This window comes from Gekko japonicus, unplaced genomic scaffold (assembly GCF_001447785.1).
Source record: "Gekko japonicus isolate JY-2015 unplaced genomic scaffold, Gekko_japonicus_V1.1 scaffold2471, whole genome shotgun sequence".
Lineage (NCBI taxonomy): Eukaryota > Metazoa > Chordata > Lepidosauria > Squamata > Gekkonidae > Gekko > Gekko japonicus.
This window is the reverse complement of record NW_015169253.1, coordinates 8,855-26,883: the sequence shown is the minus strand read 5'-3', so window position 1 is coordinate 26,883 and position 18,029 is coordinate 8,855. Positions and strand designations below refer to the sequence as shown.

General features: G+C 52.1%; 1 protein-coding gene across 1 annotated transcript in view; it reads right to left on the bottom strand.

Moving 5' to 3' along the window:
* PKD2L1 (polycystic kidney disease 2-like 1) overlaps positions 1–17,757 on the bottom strand; it is a 27,311-nt gene extending 9,554 nt beyond the window's left edge. Inside the window, exons 1-9 of the mRNA XM_015416495.1 lie at positions 17,563–17,757; positions 14,713–14,966; positions 13,567–13,791; positions 12,404–12,632; positions 8,401–8,571; positions 6,912–7,093; positions 5,503–5,623; positions 3,836–3,934; positions 298–419 (exon numbers count right to left, since the gene is read on the bottom strand). Coding sequence (XP_015271981.1) covers positions 298–419; positions 3,836–3,934; positions 5,503–5,623; positions 6,912–7,093; positions 8,401–8,571; positions 12,404–12,632; positions 13,567–13,791; positions 14,713–14,966; positions 17,563–17,757 — 1,598 coding nt within the window. The remainder of the gene's footprint in view (positions 1–297; positions 420–3,835; positions 3,935–5,502; positions 5,624–6,911; positions 7,094–8,400; positions 8,572–12,403; positions 12,633–13,566; positions 13,792–14,712; positions 14,967–17,562) is intronic.
* Positions 17,758–18,029: the final 272 nt, after the last annotated feature.

Sequence of the window (18,029 nt, the reverse complement as noted above, 5' to 3'; positions counted from 1 at the left end):
ACCGCTCTTTTCCAAGAACAGCTCTTATCAGAACTACGGCTTGCCCAAGGTCACCCAGCAGCTGCAAGTGGGGGAGTGGGGAATCAAACCCGTTTCTCCCAGATTAGAGTCCGCGCACTTCACTACTACACTGAACTGGCTCATATAAAGAATGTGTGATGCTCCAGCACGGGGTTATGCAGCCGTTAAAGATTCTCTCCTTTGCCCCGTCCGTCTTTTCGTCTCCTTTTTGCCTTGGTGCCGCCCCCCTCTTCTCTTCACTGAGACTCCAGCACACTCCGAAGGCGCTTCACTTACTCTCTCAGGCTGTTTTTAAAATCCTCAAATTCGAGCTCCTTGGTCCTATTCTGCAGGGCTTTCTGCACATCAGAGATCCGGTCCTTTTTCAGCTTCAGCCTCATGAGGGTCTTGTTGTAGCCCTGGAACCAAGGGAGTCCGGCAAAAGTTAGGCCTCGCTGCCGTCTCGTATGTTAAGCACAAAGGCGCACAAGAGCCACAGCATCAACACACTGGAATGACACACTACGATGACAAAATACAAATCAGACCCGCAGCCCGCCATTCCCACGGCTCCTGCCTTCAGAGGTGACTAGAGACCGGGCATTTTCAGTGGTGGCCCCTTGCACTTGGAATACCCTTCCCTTTGAAGCGAGCCTGGCGTCCGCTTGTCTTTTAGACACCGGGCCAAAACATTTCTTTTCACCCAGGCTTTTAACTAAGGGGCTGTGTCTTTTCAGCCAGTTTACAGGTTGCTTCTGGTCTGTTTGGTGGATGTCTTTGGCTGCGGTTACATGGCAAGGCAATTGCGCTTTGTTCACGATGCAATTTAAACCGGAATATTTTTTCCCGAGTTGGGATGTTCACACATCCCTCCCTGAACCACAAGCTCGCCTTCCCCGCCTGCCCACCTCCCCCCACCCCCAGCAACTTTCCAGCCACCGGCCTGATGAAAAGAAAAGAAGGCACCTTTGAAAGAGTTCTCCTTTCTGACCGATGCTGCTGGCTAGCTGGGTGTGCTCCCTGGCCTGGGGCTCCCTCCTTTCCTCCCTCTTAACGCTGCAGCTTCAGGGACTGCTGGGGCGGATGCCAAAGCCCGCTCGCCTGCCAGCCTGCCCCCCAGCTTCCTCTCCCAGAAACTTTCCACGCCGGGGAACGGCAGGCAGGACTTTTCTCCAAGCAGGATGAGCGCTTGTTTACTCAAGCGCTCAAAGCCGGAAGGGTTTGTTTTTTAAAAAACAAAAAATTGCACAAAGAGCGGTCAGATGGCCCTAATCACAATCATTGGGAAAGATGGCTGTCCAGGTGGGCGAAACCGTCCATTCAAAGCGCAAGTGCCAGGAAAATACTTGATTTTCCCGGGGGCAGGAAAACCGGGGAGCATTGCGGGAGTGGGCCCGCTTCGGCACGGGAGGCGGATTGGCACATGTGAACGGGAAATTCAAATGCGAGAGGGGACGGCGGTGAACCCCGATCAAATGGACCGTGTGACCGCACCCCTAATGCTGTTTTTCTGTCTCTGGCTTCACGTTTTTTGCTTTCTGTGGAGGTAAATGGATAGCGATGTTAGGTGTTTATGGTATTTTTACACGTAGGCTGCTTGGAGCAGGAGTCAGAACAAGCAACATAAGGAAGCTGTAAATAAATAAAAGGCCAGGAAAATGAGTTCACACGCTTTCCACAGGCGGCTCCCAGCGGGCTCCCAAGCGCTGCTCCGCGCTCACTCTTCTCTTCGGCCCGATGGTACGTGTCAATTTCACACAAGCTGCTGCGCGGCCGCATTTTACCCCGCAGCTTCGTGCGATTTCCCCCGCGTCTGAGTCTACTCAATCCTCAAAAAACAGGATTGAGTAGACGCGGGGGAAATCGCACGAAGCTGCGGGGCAAAATGCGGCTGCGCAGCAGCTTGTGTGAAATTGACACGTACCATCGGGCCGAAGAGAAGAGTGAGCGCGGAGCAGCGCTTGCTGAAAGTGTGGTGATCGGGGTGAGGTACATTTCGTACAGTTTTACTTGCTGGTTTGGCCAAACCACTATTTTGTCCTGCACAGCTCGTCCCCTGAATCGTGAGAGGGACCCAACAGTTTGTCTGCCGACTGCCACGAGACTCAAAACATCCCACAAGGGACTGCAAACTACGGAGTGGGATGGCTCTCCGGTTTCAGCAGTCCCTGTGGACCTTTCTCTCTGGGTCCTTGCCTCCTGCTTCTCAGTCACCATTTTGCTCCCTCTGGTTTTCTCAGGCATCTTTCAGAAGACTCTCACAAAGAAGAAGACAGAAGAGATTGGATTTATACCCTGCCCTTCCCTCGGAGTCTCAGAGTGGCTGACAATCTCCTTCCCCTCCTCTCCCCACAATAGACACCCTGTGAGGTAGGGGGGGCTGAGAGAGCTCTTTTGAGGACTGGCCTTGAGAGAACAGCTCCGAGAGAACTTGTGACTGAACCCGAGGTCACACCAGCAGCTGCATGCAGAACCCGGTTCTCTCAGATTAGAGTCCGCACTCGTAACCACTACACCAAACTGGCTCCCGAAAGGACTCGGCTCCCCGATAACCATCACTTTCTGCAAGGGCTTTGAAGGCATGTAAAAAGGTAAAGGTCTCCCTTGCTCGAAAGCCAGTCAGATCCGACTGTAGGGTTGCGATGCTCATCTCCGTTTCCAAGCCGAAGAGCCAGCGCTGTCCGAAGACGTTTCCGTGGTCCTGTGGCCGGCATGACTAAACACCAAGGCGCACGGAACGCTGTTCCCTTCCCACCGAAGTGGTCCCTATTTATCTCCTTGCAATTTCTTGCTTTCGAACTGCTAGGTTGGAACTAGAGACGGGATATTCCCTCTATAAGCAAGCCCTACCTCATTTAATTCGAGGTGTAGGAAATGTCCTAGGGGTTCCGACCTGGATGGCCCAGGCTCGCCCGGTCTTGTCAGCTCTCTGGAAGCTGAGCAGGCTCAGACTTAGTACTTGGATGGCAGACCGGGGCTGCTGTGCGGAGGGAAGCGGTTTGGGTTGCCAGACCCCCCCTGTTAGACAGAAGCGCGGGGGGGGGGCCCTCCCCCCAATCTTTGACCATCCACAAAGGTTGCACTGGTACCTCTGTTCAGGGCTCTTTCTGTAGAAAAAGCCCAGCAGGAACTCATTAGCATAATAGGCCACACCCAACACCAGGAACTCATTAGCCTATTGGGCCACACCCCTGACAGCACAGCTCATTAGCACATTAGGCCGCACCCACATGTTGCTAGAAGTGTGGTCATCCAGCCACACCCACCTTTTGCGTCTTATTCTGTTTACCTTGTTTGTTGTCAAAACCCAGGGTTTTTTTGTGTAGCAGGAACCCCCTGCATGTTAGGCCACACACCCCTAATGTAGCCAATCCCAATGAGCGTCTGCTGTTGGGTGTGGCCTGTTATGCTAATGAGTTCCTGGTGGGCGTGGCCAACGTGGGAGCCGGCCGGAACTCCGTTCCTGTGCGTTCCTGCCCCAAAATAGCCCTGCATTTTCTCCGGGGCAACTGATCTCTGTAGTCTGGAGATGAGCTGTAGAAGCGGGGGATCCCCAGGTCCCACCCGGAGGCCGGAAGCCCTATTAAGCAAACCACCTCTGTATGTCTTTTGTCCTGAAGTGGGTGGCCCAGGCTGGCCTGATCTTGTTACACCTCAGAAGCTAAGCAGGATTGGCCCCGGTTAGTACTTGGATGGGAGACCAGCATGGAATCCCAGGGTCGGTACATAGAGGCGAGGCAGTGGCCAGCCACCCCTGTTTCTCTCTCCTCTCGAAAGCCCCAGGAGGGGTAAGCGTCAGTCAGCTGCTTGTCTGCTTCCCCTGGAATTAACAAACCTGCTTCAGTATGTCGGACAGCTGCAGTTCATTCTTCTGGTTGGACAGCTCCTCCTTGACTTCTGAGTAGGTGTCGTTGATAATGGCCAAGAACATGTTCTGCGGAGAGGAAAACGTGCGGTCATGTGGGCTTGAGCAAAGCAGCTTGAGCAAATGAGAATAAAGGAGGGCCGTTTTGTGGTCTTGCAACACCTCTTTCATCTCAGGTTGGATTCCCCCTGCCCCCCCCCCCAATCATAGAAGACAGGAGATTCCCACTTGGTCAGACCAAAGGCCCCTCTCCTTCAACATTCAGTCTCCAAGAGGAGGAAGAAGAGGAAGAAGAGGAAGAGGAAGAAGAGGAAGAGGAAGAAGAGGAGGAGGAGGAGGAGGAGGAGGAAGAGGAGGAAGAGGAGGAAGAAGAGGAGGAGGAAGAGGAAGAGGAAGAGGAGGAAGAAGAGGAAGCAGAGGAAGAGGAAGAAGAGGAGGAGGAGGAGGAGGAGGAAGAGGAGGAAGAGGAGGAAGAAGAAGAAGAAGAAGAAGAAGAAGAAGAAGAAGAAGAAGAAGGAGTCTCAGAGTGGCTTACAATCTCCTTTCCCTTCCCGAGGAAGGGGAAGAGGGGGAAGAGGCAGAGGAGGAAGAAGAGGAGGAGGAGGAGGAAGAGGAAGAGTTGGATTTATACCTTGCCCTTCACTCGGAGTCTCAGAGCAGCTTACAATCTCCTTTCCCTTCCCCTCCCCACAACAGACACCCTGTGAGGTCGGTGGGGCTGAGAGAGCTCTTTTGAAGACCGCTCTTGAGAGAACAGCTCTGAGAGAACTTGTGACTGGCCCAGGGTCACCCAGCTGGCTGCATGTGGAGGAGTGGGGAAACAAACCTGGTTCTCCCAGGTTAGAGTTCGCTGCTCTTAACCACTACAACAAACTGGCTCCCAAAGACCAGTAGCCCACTCTTTTGTTTGCCCTGGCCCCTGGTGTTCAGAGATATACTGTCTCTGAACGTGGAGACTCCATTTGACTCTCATGGCTAATAGTTATTGATAGATCTATCCTTAATGAATTTGTCTGATTCTGTTGTAAAGCCATCTTGTGGCATTGGAATCCCATGCTGACTGTGCACTGCGTAACTGCTTCTTTTTGTGTGTGCTGCACCTACAATCAAACAAACGGTTGACCCCCAATTTCGAAGATTTATGAGAGAGAGAGAGACAGATTATTTCTGTCTACATAATCCAGCGATTCATATTCTCTGCTCGTTCTTCCTCCTCATCCACCTGCTCTTGTGGAACTACCAGGCAGAGAGATACCAAAAATTAATACAGATTAACCACTTGTCTTGTATGTTATCAGTTGCCAAAGGAAAGGCCAACGTATGCCTGTATGACGCTGTCCGGATCCACTAGTACTGTTACGGGTGGGAGTTGCAGGAAGCTCTGCATTCCTTGCTGTGTGGAATTCAGTTATTCCGCGACTGGCGGGCGATGGGAGAGGAATGACTGAAAGAGCCTCGCTTGGAAGCAATTATAGCTGCTGGTCCAGGTAATCCTGTTATCTGAACTCTCCTGTGCACTGTTTACGGCACGGCCCGAAGGACACGAAGCCCCAACGAGTAGAGTAGACCTTGTCGGCCCCCTTCAAGAACCGACAAGATTGCGCAGGAAGCCATTTTTAAAAAGAAAGATTCCTTACCAGCAGGACGAAGAAGACGAAGAAGACATAGGTGACGAAATATATCGGCCCCAAGATCCGGTTGGCGTTGTCAATGGCGTTGTAGTCAAAGTCGCCGAGGATGATTCGGAACTGGGTGAAGCTGGACAACGAGAAGGAGGGTGGTCAGAAGGCCGGCGGATGCTCTCTCGGTCATCCGGCTCCTCCCTCTCCCTCCCTCCCTCCCTCTCCCACACACACACACACATTTTAAAGTTAGACGCATTCCAGCAATACCAAGGGCTGGAATTCCAGGGCCCCTCCACAAAATTCTGCTCCTACCACCTTACCTATTTTTGGTGAGCAAAGAATTTTCTATATCCCCAGATGGTCCGGGTAAGGTCCAGGGCCCCCCAGCATGGTGCCGGTGGAGGCCGTGGCGCCCACCAACACCTTTCCTGGCACCTGCCGAGTGTTTCCAGAAAGGTGGAGCAGCCAGGTGGAACTCTTGCCCAGCGTGGTCTCTGCGTGTCCACTGGGGATCTGATCGGCTGTGCAGTGTGGGTTTCGTTCCAGTATTTCACTCCTCTTTCCCGATGTATTTTCACATTCCCCATCTTCACCCCTGCACTTGGACTTCCTCTAGGTGTGAGCGTGGCTCTCCATCTCATGGCAACCAGTTTGTGGTTGACTTCGACTTCCACAGCAGCCATTGTGTGCAGGACCATAGCTAGAGTGGGGCTTTTAAAAGGTGTGCGCTCCTTTAAGCAGAGTGGGGTGCTGTAGTTGACTAATTCCCCTTGCACTGAGCAAGGGGGTTGGAGTAGGTGACCTCTAGGATCCCTTCTAACTTTGCATCAAGAAATTGGTCTCCTTTCAGAGAGCTTTTCTGCCTCAGTGTTCGCTTTCTTGACCATAGAAGTCATCACCCCCACCTGCCGGCTTGTTATCAGAATTGCTGCTTAGGCAGGGGTCATTTCGTAGAAAAAGAGGTGCAGGTGCTCATTAGCATAACTCATTAGCATAACTTATATGGCATCACCAGAAGTGTGTCAGAAGGCAACACCCACCGCTCAGGCTCCACTGGACTCTTTTGGATTGCTAGCTATTGGGGAGGGGGGACGTGCAGATCTGTCCTCGCAGAGGAGGGAGAGCTTGTACCTGAATAAAACTTGGTCTTAAAGGTGCCACTGGCCTGTTTAGGACCGGGGGGCCGGGGCGGCGGCTCTGCAACTTACCTGGCTGCTTCTTGCTCCTCGTGGCCCAGGGCTGCTGGGAGCAGGGGGTGGGGCTTGTTGCATGTGCCCGCCCCCTGGGCTCTTTACTGCCGGAGCTCTGCTCCTGTGCACTTCCGCAGGAAATGACCCCTGCCGTGCTTGCATCGCTGCAGAGAATGCGTGACCGAGACCTCCGAGAGGAAGGAAGGAAGGAAGGGAAGGGAGCACACTCACATGCATTTCACAAAGGTGCTGAAGTTTTCCACTTGGGTCCCAAAGAGAAGGTATCCCAGCTGTGCGTAGGCAAAGAAGACAATGAAGAACATGATAGCAAAGCCCAGGATGTCTTTGGCGCAGCGGGCCAGCGTGGAAGAGAGCTGGGTCATGGTTTTGTTGAAACTGATGTATTTGAATATCTGGGGGGGGGGAGAGAGAAAAGACAGATGCAAGTTAGACCCCCCCCCCCGATCACATATGAAGCTGCCTGCTTCTGAGCCGGGCCCTGGACAGGTCTCTCGCAGACAGTGCCGCCCACACTGGTCGGCAGCCTCTCTCCAAGGCCTCAGCCGGAGATTCTGGGGACTGAACCTTGGCGCTCCGGCTTGTCCAGCAGGCCCTCTGCCCTTGTCCCAGGGCCCCTGAGCATACATGAAGCTGCTCTCATCCCGAGCTGTTATTCATCCTGATACACTCTTGGGCTGCACTCAGACGGGCAGTTCGGCCCGATTATAGTTGCTGATCTCAAACGGATTAAACCGTCTGGTTCACACGGCCACATCGGCCAGCCCCCCCCCCCAGTCGTCCGCATCCCGTCGGAAGACAAGTTGGAGGCGGGGTAAACAGACCCTAGTCGACATCCGGCACTAATGGCTTCCCATCCATTCCTTCCGTGTATCCGGAGGTCTGGGCGTGGGGGAGCGCAAACAAAACGGATTAGAGGAATGAACCTGCCAATCCGTTCCAGGCGGTTTTTTTCTTCTCTGCACTCTGCGGAGCGCATAAGCGCATATGCCAGGAACTTTTTGAGGGACCCCCCCCCAAAAAAATGTCAAACCGCACTTTGTGGATGGCACGCGGCAACAGTGTGAAAGATCCATCGCGCCCCCCCCCCCTTGAGATATAACGGTGCGTTGGGGTGCAGTGTTTGACCAGGAATCTCCGTTCCTGCTTGAAATGGAGGTTTCTGCGCCGCCTCCAAAGTGCCCCAAGCTGCCAGTCTGTCCACAGCCCTGGTCTATCAAGGTCAGCAGGGGTCGTTTCCTCCCCGGAATGGCGCTCTGGCAGAAATGAGCCCAGCCCCCCCCCGGGGGGGAATTAAATGCCTGGCTTCCCAGCCCAATCTTCTCCAGGTGCCAGGCATATCTTCCTGCCTCCTCTTCCTTCCCCAGCCAGCCCGCCGGAAGGGGAGGTGGGGAGAAATGCCCTCCTTTCCCCCTGAGCCTCTCTGCTTTTGCGGAGAGACTCGGGGTGGTGGTGGTTAAATGCCGTGGGTTCCCTGCCCGATCTTCTCCAGGTGCCCCGCGGCCGCGGGGCATCTGGAGAAGATCGAGCAGGGAACCCAGACATGCCCGCCTCCCTGTCCTTCCCGTCCTTCTCAGTGCCACTTCGGCTTACTAGCATGATGGGGAATAGAGAGGGGAGGCCCCCAAGGGGTGGTCCAAACCACCTACAACCGGTGGGGCGTACGGGTGGAGTGGTGGGGTTAAGGGCTTTAGGAAGCTACCTTGATCCAGGCGAAGAACAGGTTGACGGCGTTCATGTTGTTGTACTGGGTCTGCCAGAAAGCCAGGAACTCAAAGTCGGCGTAGATGCTGGGGTTCTTCAGGAGCTGCCCCATCAGCCTGTTGACCTCCATGGTGCGAAAGATGTGGAATCCAATGGCCACGATAGAGAGCTGAGGGGCAGAGTCGGGATTCAGTCGTGACTCGGCAGAGGGCAGGGCGATTTTGGGGCAGGGACGCACAGGGACGGAGTTCCGGCTGTCTTCAGAGTTGGCCGCGCCCACTACAGCCAAAACCTCTGCGTGTGCCTGGCTACAGAGGGAAGGCCTGGAGAGCGACACCACCACCACCCCGCGACTCTGAGGCGGGCAGGCCAGGGGAGGCGCTGGAAGGATCGGTAAAAGGTAAAGGTTCCCTTGCTCGAAAGCCAGTCGAATCCGGCTCTGGGGTTGCGATGCTCATCTCCGTTTCCAAGCCGAAGAGCCAGCGCTGTCCGAAGACGTTCCCGTGGTCATGTGGCCGGCATGACTAGACACCAAGGCGCACGGAACGCTGTTACCTTCCCACCGAAGTGGTCCCTATTTATCTACTTGCAATGTCTTGCTTTCGAACTGCTAGGTTGGCAGGAGCTGGAACTAGAGATGGGAGCTCACTCCGTCATGCGGCACACTCGGGTCTCGAACTGCTGAACTACTGACCTTCCACAGCCCGCAGTTCAGCGTCTTAACCACTTGAGCGACCGCAGCTCCTGAACCACCATTTAAATGCCTCCCCGTGCCTTCCCCGGCCTGTCCAAGGACCAGTCTGCCCGGGCAAGCCAAGGGAAGGCATAGGGTGTGGCCTACTATGCGAACGAGTTTCTGCTGTTGGGTGTGGCCTGTTATGCTAATGAGTTCCTGCTGGGCTTTTTCTACCAAAAAAGCCGTGGCAGAGGGGAACGAGAGGTGTTTCCAGAGGCCTTATGAGTGGTGCTTATGGGGAGAATGACTATCCACACTGTCTGTCAACCAAGGGTCAGGCCTCATCCCAATAAGAAGAAGAAGGAGGAGAGAAGAGGAGATTGGATGTATACCCCGCCCTTCACTACCGAAAGGTGTCTCAGAGAGGCTTACAAACTCCTTTCCCTTCCCCTCCCCACAACAGACACCCTGTGAGGGAGGTGGGGCTGAGAGAGCTCTTGACAGAAACTACTCTTTTTTCAAGATCAGCTCTACCAGAACTATGGCTTGCCCAAGGTCATCCAGCAGCTGCGAGTGGAGGAGTGGGGAATCAAACCCGGTTCTCCCAGATTAGAGTCCGCACACTTAACCACTACACCAAGCTGGCTCTCTGGCAAATAAACTGGCAAATAAAACTCTGAATGTTGATGAACCCCCCCTCCCCCGCCTCTGTTCCAGGTAGAATGGGTCCCTCAAAATTGCTGCCTCTTGAGGTTGCTTTTCATTTAAAAAGAAAACCAGGGGGAATAGGCTTGTGTAGTTTGGTGTAGTGGCTAAGTTGGGAGAACCGGGTTGGATTCTCCACTCCTTCACTTGCACCTGCTGGTGTGACCTTGGGTCAGTCACAAGCTCTCTCAGAGCTGTTCTCTCAAGGGCAGTCCTTGAAAGAGCTCTCTCAGCTCCAGCTACCTCACAGGGTGTCTGTTGTGGGGAGGGGGAGGGAAAGGAGTTTGTAAGCCGCCCTGAGACACCTTTGGGTAGTGAAGGGCCATGGGGTCTAAATCCCATCTCTTCTTCTTCTAGTTTCCCTGATGTAACTAGTGGCTGTAATTCTGGGGGTTCTCCAGGTCCCACTTGGAGGACGGCAACACTGGCCTTGGCACCTGCATTTGCATGAGGCTTCGAGTTTGTCCCACCACCATAGTTTTGTTCTGCAAAGTGAAGAGAGGTTCATCCCTCTTGCTCTTGCGAAGTAGCAAAGGGTGCCTCCTTAGGGGATTAGGGGATCCCCCGCCACCACCCGGCACGGTCACTGGAAGTAGTAAACTGGGAAGAAAAATAAGACGATCACGATATCCTCTACTTATAAGAAGTGCTTACCATAGAATTCCCGACAATTCCTAGAACTACTCAGAGCTCAAAGAAGCACCAGAAACTCTATGGCAAGAGCTTCCAGTGAGCCAACAAGGGCTTGTATTCCTTGTTCTCCTAGGACGCTCCCCTCCTCACCCCCCCCCCCGGCCAAACCCTCCAGCTGTCGGGCAATGCCCGGCAGCCCTCCCTGGATCCTGGAATGCCAGGCCAAGGCCCTTCCTGGCTAAAACCGAGGAGGAATCAAAGAGACTGTTAACAGGTTGCCAACCTCCGGGTGAGAAAACTCAAGCTGCAGTGTTAGAAGAGTCAAACAACAAATATATACACTGCAAAAACCATATTGGACAATAATAGTCAGTTTGTACAATCTAATAGCTACTGAATTTACATCCTTTTTACACAATTAACCCCAACGGGACTTTCTAGAATTGTACACCCGCTTGTCCTCACTTGAAAGTCTTCTAAAGGGGGAAGTTTCCTTTTGTGGTTACACTGAAGTTTAAATTGATGTTTGTTGCTGGTCCTACAAAAGGTCCATTAAGCAGCTGACAATCATAGACGGAGCGCTTGTTGATATTGCATGTAGTAAATATATACCTGCTTTAGAATATTATGAATAATACACAATGCACTTTATAAGAGGGAACATATAGAACACTTTAACTTATAAATAAGGTTTTTGCAGTGAATATATTTGTTGTCTGAACCTCTGGATGAGGCCTGGGGACCTCCTGGGATTACAAGTGACCCCCAGATTACAGAGGGTGGACTCCGTGGCACGGGAGAGGCCCCTTACCGAATCCTGCCCTCTGCAGGCTCCGCCCCCAAATCTCCTCTGATTTCCCAGCCTGCAACTGGCAGCAGTGGAGAGAGAGGCAGAGGGGGCAGCCCACGCCACACACCCGTCTCCTAGCCCAGCACCAGGGGGGCTACCTGCTCTGGGCTCTTCCTTGCATTCTCTTTTTCTCACAAACTGGTAAAATTCTACATACTGAGCTGCAGGACATTCCCAGCCCTGTTTCTTACATTCCCTTCATCCTTCCACCCCCACCCCCCAGAGTTACAATTATAATAGTTCCAGACCGATATTCCCAGACCAATGCGATGATAACATTCCCAGATAATATTATAATAATATAATATTATAATACACGATTATAATATCTCCAGACCAATTGCACTAGCAGCTTACATCAACTGGATTGTTCTTAGAAGGTTTTGTGATTGTTTTAATGGTTATTTATGTTCTGTAAGCCACCCTGAGCCTGCTAAGTGACACAAGGAAAGAGAAGGCCTAAAGGGGACAGGATTGCAGTCTGCAAGTATTTGAAGGACTGTCACATAGAAGATGGAGCAGATCTATTCTCTCTTCCTCCAGATTGCAAGACTAGATCTAATGGGTGGAAATCACAAGGGAGTCGTTACTGGCTAAATATCGGGAGAAACCTCCTAACTGTAAGAGTGGTGGAGCAGTGGAACAGGCTGCCTCCGGAGGTGGTGGATGCTCCTTCGCTGGACGTTTTCAAGCGGAGGCTGGATGACCACCTTTTGGGTATGTTGTAGGGTTATCTTTCGGCTATGCTCCCGCAGAGTGCAGGGGGTTGGACTAGATGACCTGCAAGGACCCTTCCAACTCTAACATTCTATGATTCTAAGCACATCGGTGGCATCGAGGGGGGAATGATGCTCTGGTCTTTGGGCAAAATTCTATGGTTGGGGGCTGATTTTACCATAAAGTTTTGCCCCCAAACCAGAGCATCGCCCCCGACGGCAATGACATGTCTCCGTCACTTCTGGATGACGGAGGCATGTCACGCGAGATCACTTCTGGTGGCACAGGTACCTTGCGTGACAATACCTGTGGCTCCCGGATGTGTCCCCCCCCCCAATCCGCCCGCCGGCGTTTCTGACAGACCCGGCGACCTTTCTTCTTCTTCTCTCCTACTGCGAACGGCAAGAAATCTCCTCTCACCAAGATGACCACGATGTCCAAGATGTTCCAGATGCTGGTGAAGTACCGAAGCCTGTGGATGTGCAGTTCCAAAATCTCTTCCACGACGTAGTAGAAGATGAAGACGCAGAAGATGATCTCACAGGCGACAATGAAGAAGTCCCACGGGCTGACATACCGGAGGAGCTTGACGGTCCGGATCTGCCACGAGGGGATGGCTCCACCAGTGGCCGGGAATTCAACCACCAACCTAAAGAAGCAGTGAAAGAGCGGTGTTGGGAATCGCGTTCTGGCGCGTTAAATTGCGCCGCCGCAAATAGCCACGCCCCCCCACGCGTTATCCGGCCCGTGTGACCGTGGCCCACATGTGGTTATTGAGTATTGGCAGGGCTCTTTTTGTAGAAAAAGCCCAGCAGGAACTCATTAGCATAATAGGCCACACCCAACAGCAGAAACTCATTAGCATATTAGGCCACACCCCTGCCAGCACAGATCATTAGCACATTAGGACGCACCCCCAAGTTACCAGAAGTGTGGTCATCCAGCCACACCCACCTTTTGCTTGTTATTCTGTTTACCCTGTTTGTTGTCAAACCCCAGGGCCTTTTTTGTAGCAGGAACTCATTAGCATATTGGGCCACACCCCTGACAGCACAGCTCATTAGCACATTAGGACACACCCCCATGTTACCAGAAGTGTGGTCATCCAGCCACACCCACCTTTTGCTTCTTATTCTGTTTACCTTGTTTGTTTTCAAAACCCAGGGCCTTTTTTTGTAGCAGGAACTCCTTTCCATGTTAGACCACACACCCCTAATGTAGCCAATCCTAATGAGTCTCTGCTGTTGGGTGTGGCCTATTATGCTAATGAGTTCCTGCTGGGCGTGGCCAACTCGGGAGCCAGCCGGAACTCCGTTCCTGTGCGTTCCTGCCCAAAAATAGCCCTGAGTATTGGTGTCACAATACTTCTTCCCTCAGCAGCTACTGATGCTGTCTCCCAAAAAGGAGCCGCAGGGTACACACGTACTGGGCGGAAGAGGGGCTTCTTTCCCACGGCACCCCATATTCCAGAAAGCTCTGTGCTCTGAGGAAGGCGATGGGGGAGGAAAGACAAGCCCTCTGCTGCCAAACTCCCACAACCTCTCATGGCCTTGAAGGATCCTGCCAGCTAGGAGGCCACCTGCCTGAGCACGCAGAAGAGATTGATGTTGGCGTTGTAAACGGAGAAGTCAATGAAAGCCACGCGGGTCCCCCGATCCAGCCACAGGTTGTCTTTCAAGACTCGAAGGGCGGCAACGCTCTCCTCCCGGGTCACCCTAAGGTCTTCATAATACCCTCCTCCACTGTAACTCGTTAATCTGCCCCAGTGAGACGAACCGTCAAGCTCTTCCTCTGTGTGGTACTGCCACCTGCAGAAGTGCAGTGTTGAGAGAGAGAGAGAGGGAGGGAGGGAGAGTTGATGGGCAGGAAGGAAATACACTCTGTCCGAGGTTCCAAATGTTATGTGTGCAGAGGGTGAACAGCATTTAAAAGACAGATTCAGGTGGGCAGCCGTGCCCTTTAAACTTTAGAGGAACACTTCCCTTTAAACGTTTACCCCAAAAATGGCCTCCGTGAGATCCCAAACTCGTCTCAAGGCTACAAGTAGGCACCGTTTAAACATTGTTTTTAATAACGCGGTGGCGGAGCTCCGCCTATGCGCACACCGGCAACGCTTTAAAAAAATGGCAGCAAAAAGCGGACGCCTTGGGCAGCTTTCGAGCAGGGAGGGGGTTTAAACCGGAAGTGTCACCGGAGGAGCGATCAGACGTCAGAAAAATGTGGCTGGTACCCGGAGAATCAGGAAAACACCACTTGGGGACCTGGTATCAAAATACTCCGGGTTAAAGTGGTTTTGAGCCAGAAAGCGACGGCTGGGGACGGGAGGCAGATGTTGACTGTGTGATCGCGCAGATAAAATCAATTTCTGAACTGTCACGACACCAGATCAAATGGCGCGTCTGACCGCACCCACAGAATCTCAAACAGCATCAATATCTCTTCTTGACCCACTCCAGACCGTGTTGCTGTTTCATGGGTAGGGCGAGGAGGGGCCAAAGCAAAAAGATGGAGGAAAGGAGATGGGTGCCACTGCCAGCTAAGATGGAAGCTGTCCCTGCCCTCAACCAAAGGCCTGGCGGAACATCTGTGCCTTGCAGGTCCTGTGGAATTGCATTAAGTCCCGCAGGGCCCTGGTGGCATTATGCCACACTGCGATCCTTCCCCCCCCCAAAAAAAACTCCAGCAATTCCCCAGCCCTGAGTTGGCAACCCTCGCTATGTCCCACTTACGCTGTTCCGTTGATGAGCCCAAAGGGAGCTTTGTCCTCATTCTCCTCGCTGTACACATCATAGCAGCCAAAAATGTCGTCTTTGAAATCCTCGTGCACGACGCAGGAGTTGTTCTGGACCTTCAGCTGACGCAGCCGCGGGACCCCGAGCAGAAAGTTCTCGTAATAGATGTAGGACTGAGTGTTCTGGCCCAGGGATTCGTTATTGTACCACTTGGTCCAATACAAACTATCCAATAAGGGGCCCTGTGTATACTGTGGAAATACACAGAAAGGGGAAACAGAGGAAGATAACTGGAGACAGGCACACCACAGGACGCAGATGGGATCAGTCTCCAACCTGAAGAGAGAGAAATCCTGCCGGGCCAATCGGCCTCTCTCATTGGCCTACCTGGGACAGGAGGCATTGCGGGATTCCAGGAGAATCTCACTTCAGAAATGGGAAGAGTTTGTGGCTCTTGTGTAACAGATAAGGGAAGGGAATGGAAGGGGGGAGGGGAGGGGAGACACCGCTATCTATGGTAGGGGTGGCCAAACTTGCTTAACATAAGAGCCACACAGAATAAACGTCAGATGTCTGAGAGCCGCAAGACATGGACAAATATTACACATGTTTTGATTGAAAAATACGGACATTTGCTTTTTGTTAACATTAAGTGAGATGGCTAGAAATAAAAACAAAAGGGTTAAAAACAGATATTGATAATCAGGGCTCTTTTTGTAGCAGGAACTCCTTTGCATATGTCATGATCTGGGCTGTGCCACCAGAGGCCTACTAGGCCCAGGGAACCTGGCTAGCAGTAGGGGAGGCTGGGCTTACAAACCCCAGAAAGCCTTGGGAAGTTTTGGCGCCGATTTTGACCAATAGGGAAGACGAGGGCTGGGGAATAAAAGAACTGGTACAAGAGGAAAAGCTGTTCTTCTTCCCAGGGAACAGGGCCATAAAAGAGGCTGCTATGGGGAAGAGACCCTCATCCTGAGGGAAGTATGAGTAGTCCAAGGCCACTTTAGATAGTGAGCTAGGGACAGTATATATTTAGACGCGTTAGGACATTTGATTTATTTTATTTTCACCCACTTACTGTTATTATTCCTGCATCTTATTTGACTGACCTCCTGTAAAAATAAACCTTTTCTTTGTTGCACTCTGCCTGGTCCTCACGCCTATTATTCGGCCAAACAAGGGAGGTCTGAAGGTCTTGGGAGGGTGCTCTGGGCCTTCTCAAGGGATCCTAAATACAGAGTGGTGACAGCGTCAGGTGACACCCCACCTGAGCCGTGACAGCATATTAGGCAACACACCCCGAATGTAGCCAATCCTCCAAGAGCTTACCGAGCTCTTCTTACAGGGGCTACTGTAAGCTCTTGGAGGATTGGCTACATTAGGGGTGTGTCGCCTAATATGCAAAGGAGTTCCTGCTACAAAAAGAGCCCTGTTAATAATGATATTTATCCAATGATATTTGTTTGCTAATGATATTTATTTATCTAAGAGAGAGAGAGGTTGAAAGAATGAAAGAGGTGGAAAGAAAGAAAGCAAATAGATGGGGGAGTGAGGGAGGAATAGGTGGAAAGAAAGCAACTTTGACTTTAAATGTGTCCTCCAAGCTCCCCCTCCCCCCAACGCCAGCTGGCTTGGCTTGGAGAAGGGATTTAAAGAGACAAATGCATCCTCCAAGCTCCCCCTCCCCCCAACGCCAGCTGGCTTGGCTTGGAGAAGGGATTTAAAGAGACAAATGCATCCTCCAAGCTCCCCCTCCCCCCAACGCCAGCTGGCTTGGCTTGGAGAAGGGATTTAAAGAGACAAATGCATCCTCCAAGCTCCCCCTCCCCCCAACGCCAGCTGGCTTGGCTTGGAGAAGGGATTTAAAGAGACAAATGCGTTCTCCAAATCGGGGGAGGGGGCCTTTGAGGATACATTAAACGTTAAAGTTGCTTTGTTCCTCTGCTCACCCCCACCTCAAGCCAACCCAGGGAGGGGAACACTGGCTGGGGAAGGGAAGGGAAGGGAAGACCGATTGTGGAGGCATGCCTCTCCTTTGCTTCCCCAGCCGCCCTGCTGGGAAGCCACACAATATGTGTGAAAGAGCCGTATGTGGGCTCCTGAGCCGCAGTTTGGCCACCCTGGTCTAGGGGGTGGGGAAGGGCAACAAACTGCCTTTTATGGTACCAGCACACTAATCATAACACACAGTGGCAAATAACTAGAAGGGATTTAGAGTCCAGTGGCACCTTTAAGACCAGCAAAGATTTAACCAATAATAAACCTTTGCTGCTCTTTAAGGTGCCACTGGATTCCAAATTGGTTCCACTGTTTCAGACCAACAGGGCTGACCACCTGGATCTAAGAACCAGAAGGGTTTTCTTCAGATACCATCTTGCGCACACAGCCAGCTGATGCTCATAGCGACTGATTCTAGCCCACGAGCCGTTCCGCCCCCCCCCCACACCCTGTGTCCAATCCAGAAAGGGTAAAGTTTGCACAAATTGAAAAGGGAGTCAGGTCGGTTTTCACACGCTGGCCCTGGATATAGATCGAGATGGGTAGCCGTGTTAGTCCATCTGTCTCAGTAGAAAAGAGCAAGAGTCCAGGAGCACCTGAACGACTTACAACATTTGTGGCAGGGGAGGAGCTTTAGTGAGTGAGCCATGACTCACTCACGAAAGCTCCTGCCCCGCCCCAAATTTTGTTAGTTTTTAAGGTGCTCCTGGACTCTTGCTCTTTTCTCCTGACCCTGGATAGGGTACCCTGTGGCAGTGTTCAAGACAAATTGGGACTCCCCACTCGGTTCATTTTATTCAGCGGTTTGACTCAGGAAGCATCATGCATGCAAACCTCATTGATACTCACGGCCCAAAAATCCGCCATGCTCCCGATGGACTGGAAGGAGATCCTGTTGTCGGAAGAAGATTGTAAGAAGAGGTCAGACATGACTTTGGTGTAATAGTAGGCATTCGAACTTGTCATCCCATAGGTCACTAGGGAGAAAAACAACAGCAACAACAGAAAATGAGTCATAATTAGTTCCTGTGATTTATTCCACATTAAGCACTGGCTTCAAATAAGCAGGGTTGGTATAGAAAAGCTATGTCTTTTACCGAAGCAAATTCTACCAGCTAAGAATGTATTAGGTCCGAACGACAGGAAACTCTTCATCAGACTATATTCATCTAAGGATACTGAATCAGAAATTCTACAACAAAGTCAATATCTGGACTGCTCCTATGCTGATAGAAATAGGTAGCACCCAGCAGTCAGACTCTCCCAGAGAATCTCAGGGAAAGTGAACTGTCTTAGGAGGTGCCAACGGCGGGGGG